The sequence below is a fragment of the Diorhabda sublineata genome, chromosome 1 (assembly GCF_026230105.1).
Source record: "Diorhabda sublineata isolate icDioSubl1.1 chromosome 1, icDioSubl1.1, whole genome shotgun sequence".
NCBI lineage: Eukaryota > Metazoa > Arthropoda > Insecta > Coleoptera > Chrysomelidae > Diorhabda > Diorhabda sublineata.
The window spans coordinates 44,714,444-44,726,845 of record NC_079474.1 but is presented as its reverse complement, the minus strand read 5'-3'; the positions used below and the strand labels follow the sequence as shown (position 1 = coordinate 44,726,845).

The window sequence follows — 12,402 nt, the reverse complement described above, 5'->3', positions numbered from 1 at the left end:
AGCAATTCTAGTTGTTTTGCTAAAAGTTTAATTGGTAAAAGTAGGCGTGTAAAAAAGTTGTCCGCTGCTATATTTCGTTCACATCCTATATACTGTTCTACTAGTGACAAACTCTCCAAGAGGGGCTTAAGGTCATCTTTTTCCAAATATAGAAAGCCGTTTATTATATATTTGCTAAGTACATCGGATACTAACTAAAATTTTATACCAAATTTGTCCGGTTTATTGGGCACGTATTGAATTAATCTAGATCTTGCTTTCGTTGTAAACAATTGTTCGACAATAGTAATATATGGTCCTGGTTTATAACAATTTTGACAATAAACTTGTACCAAACTTTTGTGGTCAAATCCAATAAATCTTCATAAAGTTATCATTTGAGAAAAAAGGCGAGCCCCATTTTTTATTCCATAGAAGTGCTTAGCCTCATATACACCGCGTGCATATAGAATTGCAAAAAATGCATATAACTTAGTAGTAGCAGTATCCCAACACTCTAAATGCTTCTTTCTCTGTGTACTTTCTTATAAGTTCGATTATATTATTATAATTCACAGAAAATACCGTCCTAACTATAAAAATACGAATAAACACACTAACCTTACGTAGGTACTTAAGGTACTTATCAGATAAAATCGTGGCACAACTTTATAGTTTTGGCATTGAGTCTTAGAGAGAAGCAATTAAAAAAATGTATAATAGTATTATCGGTCAAATGACCGGTAGTGGTAGGTAAGACAGACTACAGATTTTTCTCAGCAAATAAACTATCGAGCGAATCACTAACGTTGAATGTAGGCAATTCCAATTGATAATTTAAAAACGGTCTTTTGAACGGTCCTTTTGTACGGAATAGTGTTAAAACTTTTTATGCAATTTACATTGATTTGCAAACAATAGTTATAACATTTTGAAAAAATGTTCTAAAAACGACGGAAATGCAATAGCGTAACTTATACCACATAAAAAGATGGGGGACTCGTAATTGAAACCAATAAATGAAATTTTTCAAAATAATTTATTTAATACAATATTCACAACACATTTTTGTTTATTAAATATCTTTCATCTTACCTTTTAACAAAATTTATTTCTATTTGGAAATATAATTCTTATTCAGTTTAAGTAGCTTAAAGAAATCTATATTATTGTCAGGGCACCTGACCAACTAATGCACAAAATCTGCTGATTTTAACTATAAAAATAATGATATATTTACAAGTGTTTATATTTATGTTTTTGAAAGGGGTCTATTATAAAAATGTTTAACTATGTCAACTTGGAACTCATTAAAAAATACAAAACAGTATCGTATGATTTTGCGTGTTTAAGATGTTGAAAATTATTTGACATTACCTTTGTACACATGACGTAAGATTACTTTCACTCAACCATTTTATGTATCTAGTAAAGTAAATGGCCGTTAGATTGGTTTATATCTATAACTGGAAGACTATTACGTATGGTAGTAAATCTGGTAAATGAGGTGATTGTAGACATACAGGAAGACTTTTCAATAAGTCCACTTACTCCAATCTTCTGTTAAAATAAAATTTTATAAGCTTGTTACTCTGTTATGGCATGTACTAATAGAAACTGTTGTTACGTAAAAAATAATTTGAGAAATTTCTTTCCCGTATTTTTGACTACACCTCGTATCCAACGATTGGCTAAATCGATAACAGAAACAAATTTTTAAGGTAAGGTAGGCAGAAGAAAAGAGATTAAAATGGAGAGAATACGAAAATATATTTATAAGAATATAAATAGAAATGCAGATTGCAGTAAGAAATTTCGAAATGTCTGACATTGATCATTTGTAGAAAACGAAATTGCAGTAATTTCACATCACACTTTATTTTCATTATTATATTAGGTATTATATTGACATTTATTTTATATTTTTGTTTAAAAGATGATTCTGGAAAAGCATGTTTCAAGTTAACATATTTAATTTTATTTTATACAAATGTGGGTTAGTAAAAATTTAGTTAAATTTACATAATATTTATCGTTCGTGGTTTTTAGTAGGATTTAACAATATTTTCTAATTTAGTACAAGGAAATTCGATTATAGTTTTTTTTTTAAGTCATGGTTGATTATACACATAAATACTAAACATTTCGAACGTAATTGAAATACTTTGAAATTTGTATTTTCTCGAAAAATCTATCGTAACATTTTGTTCTGTGAGCCAGTGCGGCCTTGTACATTATTAACATTGTCAAACGAACCTGTCAAGATCATTTTCTAGAATTTTTTTCTCCAGAAAAGCGTTTCGCGTATTTGAACTTTTTAGAAATTTTGTACTTTTATTCGGTCAATATATTTTAATAAAAAAATGTTTATGTTTACACTCCGGCATCTTTTTAAACTACAAACTGCATTTTTAAACTATTCATATACAGACGAAACGAAATCCGTTTTTGGTTTTTATTTCGACGTATGTATTTGCTCTTCCTCGATCTACTTCTTTTTCTAAAAAAATGTAATACCTGGAATTTAACAACTTAAAAAATTGCGCATATTATGTTGTCAGAAGGTATGCATATTAAAAACGGTGTAGACATTGCTTCTAACTTAGTTGCCCTCCTTAGAAAGTTTTGACATTTGAAATATTGAAAAAAGACTACTTTGGTTGACTTCTTGTATTCCGCTGAACAAAAGCTTAGTGACGTCGTTTATCTTGAAGAAGTTTATGACAAAAATTTCAAAGCTGAATTCAGGATGTAGATAATCTGCATTTCGATATATTTCATAAGCAGGATTATCAATTCATGGATTACAATAATATTAATTTTAAATCCTTACACCTCATGAAGGTTCTTAAATGTTTTCTAGAATCACCTACCACAATATTACCACATTGTTAAAAAAAAGAACCAAATAACTATGATATTGTACAGAAACAAGTCATAGACCAAGCTTCAAGTTGTCCAATGTCCAATTGTCCAATACATATTTAAAATTTGTTCCAGACACCGTTGGAAAATAATTTATCGGAAGAATATGGCATTAAAGAAAACGTTTGTATTTCAACTTTTATTATTGTTTATTATGTTATGTAAGAATAAAGTTTGTGAAGATAGAGAACAAAATTAATTTATCTACGACTATCATTAGAATTAAGTATTTAAAAACTCGTATAAATACGTGACATTTCATATTATGAATATTTGCGTCTAAAAGCGTGCGAATATTTCAAATTTTGATTGATAAAACACTGATTGTTAAGTTAAATAAACACGGAATAAGAATCTGATTGGATTACTTCTGAAATTGCACAAATTGCATGCAATGTAACTCAAAAAAAACCTGCTTCAATAAAACTCGAGAAAAATATACATGGCATCATATGACGATTTTTTGGATTGGTGTAACACTAAAAAAATCAAAACATGGAAAATGTTCTTCTTGCATATTTCTCGGTAAAGTCAAGACAAACATCAGTTATGGTCCCATTATTTAATGTTGAAAGCTACCATAAATTGAAATTATAATTCTATTTTCAACAAAAATAAATTTTACCGTGGTCTTGGATAAAATATTGATACTCATGTTCGAAGTACTTGTTTTTCATGTCATTAATAACCCAATAAACATGCTTTTTAAATCGTCAACATTTTAGGCACAATTCCTGAAGGTAGATAGAACACTATAATATTGCTGATTAAGCTATCAAATCAACATCAGTGAACCAATTTTGGAAGACGTTAGGTATATCTAAATAAGGTGTGGACTTCTCATGCGTTCATTGATGCATTTAAGATCTAATAAGACAATAGATCTGCTGCATATTCAACAGTCTTTTACCAATCATGTCTCAGTCAGATCAGTCAGACAGGTAGTGAGTAGTAGGTGCATCACCGAGCAATCATGTTTCCTCTAATATATACTATGTATATAATAGCGTACCTCACTATTATACCCACAGTGTGCTATACATGACGGTACCTATCGAATTGTTTACCCAAAAGCAGAATTCGTCGCAGACGATTTCATCGATGGTCTTATTGAATTATCTCTACACCAAAGAAGACGGCTATGATGTTCAGCTGTAGTACCTAGCTTGGACGATAGCACAAAACCAGAACTTTGTATTCGACGATATAATATACGCATTCCGTGCTCTCCAAACCACCGATTTTCGATTATTAGGATGCTGCTAATAGATCAGCTCAATAGTCCGGGCGCTGCCAGAGGTTTTCGTACCCCTTTATGGGTCGCCACGAAAAAATGATTCATATCTATGTTTTTTGGACCGAAGAATCGATTTTTGGGGGTTGTAAGGCCGGCACCCTGGTCAGTTTTTTATTATTTACAATTAAATTGTTTAAACTACACCGAAGGAGTACGGATAATGAGGCGAATCGCGGATTTGTGTAAGATTTTATTAAAAAATGCAAAAACAACTAACAAGTGTTGTTTAATTGATATGCTACAGACTGCCAAAGAAAACGGTCTCTTAGATTGCGAGCCTCGTAGACTCACGTGCGGTGGCACGCCGCGGTGCCCGCATAGAACGGCCACCGGCCGTTCTCCGAAAGTCGGCGGTAGTTTATTAACCAATTGTCTTGGATTTTGAAGTAGGTGCTGTTTTTTTTCGAAAATGTTTAGTCTTATTTGCCTGAATGGCCTATAAACAAATAAAAGTGTCTTTTTCTATTAAAATTTTGTTTTCCAAGTGCTATAAAACTACTCCAAATGCTTGAAAGTGTACGTACGTGGACTCGTTTTGAAGGGAAAAGTATTTTCTTTGAAATGGATCCTCGAAAGCCTCAATTAAATTTGCCCAGGCCGAAATACGACCGATTGAAAGAGAAATCAGCGCATTTTTGCATTTTTTTTACACTACTTTGCCTATAACTTTGATTCTACTGAACATTTTTTCAAAATTCAAAAACGGAATTATTCGTTAGAAGATTTGCAACCAAACTGTGTCATCAGAAACCCCGTAACTATTGTAAATAATAAATTATGGCCGCTTAAACAATTAAATAACAAAAAAATGACCAGGGTCGGCCTCGCAACCCTCCAAAATCGATTATTCGTACAAAAAAACATAGATATCAATCAATTTTTGTGGCGACCTCCAAACGGCTACGGGAACTCCTGCCAGCGCCCGGATTATAAAGCTTTAAACGATGATCTTGTCGTTCGTATTAAAAACTTCTATATTTTGTAGACGAGTTTAAGATGAATTTTTCTGTTTGCTGACGAATGTTTATGGATATTTAACTTTTATTTTCAGTAGTATCGGAATTTCTAGAGCATATCATTTTACATGTTCACTCGGTAGATATTAAGGCCTATATTTGTTTTCAAATATTTCTGAATAATGTTTTGGGAAAATTTAGCAATTTAAATAAAAATAAACTAACCCACAGAGTTGAAGTATTTGTTGTTATATTACTTTTTCATATTCAGGAATTTATTTTTGTTCTAATGTATATAATAAAGTTTTCGCTATAGGTTACCTCAGCATCAACAAAACTAAATTACGTTTCTATTTTTCAAATACTGTATATTAGAGAAGCTTGAAAAACAAATTCAAAACAGGCAGTGTTGCATATTGCGTAAAACTTGCGTGATATGCTTGAACGAAAAATGAACACATCTTTGATTAAGTCCATATTACTGGAAAAGTAGATTATTTTATCAATATATTCAGTTACAGACATTATTACACAACTTCACTTCTATTAACTATTACGAAAAAGTTTGGAAATTACAAAAAAAAGTTATTTATTCAACAAGAAGTTTCCCTTCGCACCATTTCATTCTAATTTGATTGAAAAATGAGAACGCAGCAGGGAAAAGAGATAAAGCAAAAACAAAAATCAAAGATAGCGAAGGCTCTCAACTTTTAGTAGAGCATTTGAGATAGAATTGTGGTAATGGAGTGCAGCACAGCGGATTTTCTCTTGAAGAATTTTTTTTAATTTGAATTTTGTAGAACAACGCTACTTTTTACAATTTTTCTTCCAATATTCGTCTGAATCGTGCGAAAAGATTGAGAGAGGCATTGAAATAGTTGTTTTCGGAGTATGCATCTTTATTTTCACCCAAAAAGTAATTCAGTATTTTATAGAAATTTGCTTTAATTCGTCATTTCGGACTATCAAAAAATTTGAAGTGAATCTTCTTGTTATCATTTCTGTCAAAAACAACACAAACTATATCATGAGAACATATTAATACACTCAGTCAAAAAAGTATCGCACCACTTACAAAATAATCTGGATTTAATTAAATTTTACTTATTTTAGATTTTAAATTTAAAGGCTGCAATATTTATTAACAAAAGTACATGCTTATGTGCGTGCAATCTGCTATGACAACTGATAAGCTATTGAAGTAGTCGAAGAAGTATTAATCACTTCTAAGGTGATACAAAACTTTAATGAGCAGCTTCAACAGCTGTTATGTGAAACTTGTGAGGATCCTCGGACATTGTGGCAAATGGAAGGGCAGAGCTAAAAGGACTGTCACGAGTACACTTTCGATCTTTCCAATCCCTGTATCCGATGGTGTCATCAAAAGTCTAATGGACAGAAGAACTGAAGACAGACAGACTTAGACTGATTACCGGCCACAGGTATACGATAAAACACCTCAAGACAATGGACTTCTATTATGATGCTCAAGGGATGATGAAACTCTATTTTAGGCATTGTTCAAATGTACTCTCTTCCGGAGTGTTTGAAAAAATATCTTGAGAACACATCGAAATCAAGGAAACAGATTTATGTTGGCTTCATCGCTTAGCACGTGAAGTAGGTCTCCAGAATCAGGGCACAATGGCCGAATTTGCTAAACGCATATTTCAATTATTTCATTCCAATTTACTTGAGAATTTAGTTAAAATCTAGATTGCATTTGGTCAAATTAAAATGGACTTATTTAGTTCTTAAAGTTACTCATTAACGTAAGGGTGAGCATTTGCATTAAAACGGAGTCATCGCTAACAAATGGAGTATAAAAATATATATCTAATATATCTATCAGTAGTTATCGATCTATAGGTACTAACTCTGTAGAACACCACAAAGATATCCCGTTTCAAAGATTGAGAAAGCGTGGTTTCGTCTAGAAACTGATATTTTCATTCTATATAAGGTCTTGATCGCCTGCGAAGAGGATGTTTACCAGTTCATATGTGCTTTTCCAATTGTTAGATGTATTGTTCAATGCTCATTGATGAGTCTTGGGATAGCATAGCAAGAACAAATACATTTCGATATCTGAAGAGTGAAAAATTGAGCTTCGGTAGGTTTATTTTCTTTATGACATTTAGTTCATTCTAATATTCTGTAATATAGGCCACGGTTGTAATTAAAAAGAAACTGGGTACTTTTTAATGAAGAAAAATAAAAATTGTTACTAGAACAAAATTGATCAATTTTTTGGTAAAACAAGAGCAGCATCGTCTACGATTATTTCGGCAAGATAAAGATCTGTCCCCAATTTGTACCGTACAGGTTACCCTTTTTGCGAACTCTCGGTACGCAGGATGAGATCTTCCTTTTAGAAAAAAAGTAACGCTGTTAAAAGTCCAAGGTCAAGACGATGTTGATTGCACTTTTCAACAACCATCGTATTACTCATTAGGAATTCGTTTCTGTGGGTTAGACGGTTAATACCGCATTCTAGAAAAACATTTTGAAACGATAGATTCGATGCGTTTGGCATATTTGGACACATTTGAGCAGGACAAAATAGTGGGTCCTGCCGCAGTATAATGCGCTTGTTTACTCTGCAAACCACGCGCGCCAATTCTTGACTCAACGTGGCATAACGGATCCCAATCATCCACTGCACTCCCATGACTTGGCGTGGCTACTACGGATTCCTTTCAGGATATGTTTTGCGGACGTATCGGCCATCCAAGGACATCTGGTCTACCGGCATTTTCTATTTTTAGAAGCTTTATGAGTTATGTACAATGGCGATTTGTATCTTTAATTTTTTTTAGTTTGTTTATGCATTCACCGAACTTTTTAGACGCACCTTGTATGTGTTTAATCTACTAGTATAAGAGGGAAAATCGTATGTAACAGAAAAACCTTTAATTTTATATGTAATGCGATAGTTTTTTGTTGGAATTTATATTATTATGTATAAAATTAGTTTGGCATAATTTATAAATTTGTTCTAATACCTAAATTCATAAATATTTTTGATTTTTTATATATGTACAAAATAGTGTTATCAGTCATTGTACATTGTACAGTGCCTAGAAGTTGAGAAAAAGTTCAAATATGAAAAGAGAATAGATAACAATAAACTATAATTTTTCTCTATCAAAACAGTTCGTTAAAGTTTTCTGGATTTATATTTATTATTGTAGAGAAACTATAGAAGAAAACTAATTGTTTGTTACAAATATCAGTTTAACTACAAAATCCAATATCAATATATTTTTGAGTTAATCAAAAAGTTTTTATCTATAGTCTTTTTAAAAGAAAAAAATATTTTGTTTAAAGTTCTTTTGAATTTTATTTGAGAAATTTTGAAGTTTCTTCATTTTTTCAGCTCTTAATATTAATTTAACACTTGATATTTAGTATAAACCATTATCTGAATATATAAGGGGCAAAGAAATACAATACAAAATCGTAAGCAAATAAATAAGCTACTTAATATAGTACATAGGTTAATAACAAATGAGATTTGTCAATTAATTTAGCTATTTGCTAAGACATTAGCTTCAATAATTTGTATCAGATTTTGTAGTAAAAATGTTATTATTATAATAAAATTTATCATTTTCTCAACTAACCAACAGAGCATTTCGAATATATTATACACAAGTCAACACGAATTTTGTGGCTTTAGTTATTTTGTGTCTATTTGTATACATATGGTATAATCCTCCTGTAAATGATTCTGGTTTTCGAGATTCATCATTATATATATCATTTCTATTACTTTTCATTGATTTTTTTGTCTTCTTCATCGTGGGATTTTGAAGTGACAATCTACAATATCATTCCCAAACCTCAATAAGAAGGACTTGCAATATGATAGTAGATTAGTGTTAGATATTGTCTAGCAAAAATAAGAAAACCCTGCGCAAAACGATCTTTAACGTTGTTAACCATTTTAAAATGTAGAAATGTCCTTTGAACAAAATCAAAACTGACCTCAGGAATCTGTTTTCAGGCTATTTTTTCCAATGCTCTTTTGTTAATTCTATCTAAGAACTAGCTCTCGAATTATTGCAAATTATGTTTAGCAACCTCTATTTTTTTCTATATTAAGTTTCTGTTCTGTTCAGATCCATATGTATTCAAATTGACTATGAAACCTTAGACCATATAATAAATGATTTTGTTGGCCTGTGTTATTAATATTTACAATCCTACTGAATTCTTAATCTTAAAAACCTCATTGTTATCTAGATGGCACCCTGCACTTTTTGACGCACTTGAATAATATAATTAAGCGATAATAAATCATCTATAGCTTAATCTCACCTCTTCCAACATTCTTATAAACTAGAAATTATTACTTAATATCGAAATTGTGATCCCAAAAATAATTTTAGGATGGAACCAATGAAATAGTTCCCAAGCTTACTGTGGTGTTAAAACCCAAGAAAATGATAACAAAACTTTTCATATCACATTAATTGCGTGAGAATAAAAATGGATAATACTATTTAAATCCATTAGAATAGTAGCCAATCAAATTTATTTGCAATGAGTTTGAAAACTACATATTCATAGTAAAATGTACCGGCGTATCCAACATGAAATTAACAAAGGACGATGTCGTTTAAAAAGCTAACCAAGCATATTGACTTGAAATTTTCTACGTCGTGTGAGTTTTAGACAGTCACAGATGACTCGCCTATTCAAGTTACTTGGTAAGAAAGGTATAAAGCATCATCTTGTCTCTATCCATTTTCGCAGAGACTGCCTTGGTAAATTTACTGAAAGCAATTTGTCGCTTCGTCGCCCGAGTGATCGGTTACCAAAACGAGCTGGATTTGTCGCCAACCCTCATCAGTTCTTCTAGGACTGATACAACGATTTTACGAATAAAATGGACCAGAACTGCTAGGTCTTTTAAGAATACATACTCCTCGAGTTGCCACCTGGTCTCCCTCCATTCTACTTTCCAGTTGCTACAACTAATGTTCTCAATTTCTCAACTTTATATCGAATGAATCTTGAAAAAGAAAACTTTCACTTTACTTCACTTTACTTTTTTCGTATTTTTGTTTGTATATTATTTGCATTTCATCTAAATGTACCATCGTTTATTTGTACACTTTAATAGTTTAATTTTGTTAGCCTTTAACAACGGATATTCTGAAGAATGTATACCTACCTCAATTTTTTTTCATTTATAAAATGGAACTATTTAGTAACAAACCGTGAAAAACATGTTGGAAGAGGTGGTAAGTATTATTATAATATTATAAGTACTAATCTAGATTAAAAAGCTCTAAATTTGATAATTGTCTAACAAGTGACCCTAAAATTTATAATCACAACTCTAAAAAACTCCCTTAAAATTAGTTATTGGTCCAGGACTAAAAAATATAAAAGAATCAGTATTCGTTGAACTATATCGTGTCTTAGTATTTTTAAATGTTAAATAAATGAAAAAACTTGGTTCTAAACGTACATCTTCTCCAATTCCTAAAGGATGTTTGACATTATTAAGCAAGGCAACGCAACACTTAATGTGTTTCGCGTAATCTCAATCTCAACTTTATTATGCAATTTCCAACTCTAGTATCAGATCTAGTTACATCAGCTGATTGATTGGACGAATTATTCGTCTTCGGTAGTGAATCAATGGATTTTGGGTACTGGCGTTATCTCATTTTTATTTTGGAAAATTGACTGCCACACAGAAGAGAAAAAGGGTTTTTCTTTTATTTTGTTTAGCATCGATTGGTTTGAACTTTATCATGCTCTATGTCAAATAATGATAATACAGTGAAATATTTCTCTGTTTCGATACGTTATTCTCGCACGCATGTTCGTGTAAGAATGGACAACATTCTTAAACGATTTTAAGTAATTTTTTATAGAGGATTGGTGCCCCCGAATAAGTTTCATTTTGACAGCTGACAAGACGAGACATTATTCAGTCATGTGTGAGAGTGGGGTGAGGTTATTTCAATTGTTCAAAGATATTTTTTACAATAAATTATATTAAGTTTTTAGACAAAGTAAATGTAGTCACGAAATATGGACAAAATATACAAATCTACAATGAAGAAATTTTTTCGGAAATGCCTAATCTTGACTGACTTAGACAAAATTTTAAATTCAAATGGTATTTCCAAAGTCAACTGTTGAACATGAATCAGTGCTATCAACCGACCCCCTACGTTACGGTGTACTTTCCGTAATGTATATTTTTTTAAATTTTTCTATAAATGAATAATTTTAATAGAAGCCGATTCTTATCAAATTTATATATATCCAACCATTTTTTTCTTTGTCTCCATAAGAAAATAGAATATTATAAATAAAATATAATAAATCAATGGCTACTGGAAGAAGGAGAAAAAAGAAGATCGAAAATAGTCTCTTAGAAGAATAAAGAGTTTTGGATGACTGTAGAAAAACAAAACCTGCAATAGTCAGTTAATACAAGGTCGCGCATCATAAAAATTTTGATGAAATTAGTGAAATCAACATTGGAATTTGAACATAATCTATGGAATAGATGCCAAAGCAAACATGGCAATAAATTGAATCAAGACGTAGAAAGAGTTGAATCAAAAAAATTATTCATATAAAAGAAGCGCCAACAAATAAGCACATTTTCAAATCTGGCTCAAAACTAGGACTTTTATGACGCAGAGAGAACCAACTGATTCCATATATTTGGTTAGATTTTGACGAATAAAAACCGAAAAATACCCCAATATCGTTAAAAAAACTCAAACGGACATTGGCGAGCAACTAAAATAAGATTAATGTGATCTTTTTGAAAAAATACCAAGACACTATCAACTTATTTACTGACATTGTTACTAAAATTTATAAAAAATTTGCTAATCACAATTCTGTGAGAAACGTAGAAATTCGTGCGTCAGACAGTAGTTACTCTGTCAATTTCTACGTATCTTACAGAATTATCGCTGTGTCAGCAAATTATATCTCTATCGTCGATGATGGCAGTGTCGGAAGACAAGCTTTTTAGTCGCGTTTGAAGGATTGATCTTGGTCTTCGACGACATGTTTTCCAAAGAATTACACCAGTCAAAAAACTGAAAAAATTATCATAGAATTAAATTTTTACCAGCCGCTACAACTTTTATTGATATGATTATCTCAATGCCGATTAGTTCCAGTGACATAGAGGTCAAAGGTCATTAGGAATATGTATTGATCATATGATTCTCCGGGGGCGCCTGTACTGAAGCCTAT

At 31.4% G+C, this 12,402-nt stretch overlaps 1 protein-coding gene across 1 annotated transcript in view; it reads right to left on the bottom strand.

Annotated features, from left to right (window-relative positions):
• Window positions 1–1,004: 1,004 nt before the first annotated feature.
• LOC130450988 (uncharacterized) overlaps window positions 1,005–12,402 on the bottom strand; it is a 118,142-nt gene continuing 106,744 nt past the window's right edge. The window contains exon 14 of the mRNA XM_056789765.1: window positions 1,005–12,242. Within this exon, the coding sequence (XP_056645743.1) occupies window positions 12,119–12,242 (124 nt within the window). The 3' untranslated portion in view covers window positions 1,005–12,118. The remainder of the gene's footprint in view (window positions 12,243–12,402) is intronic.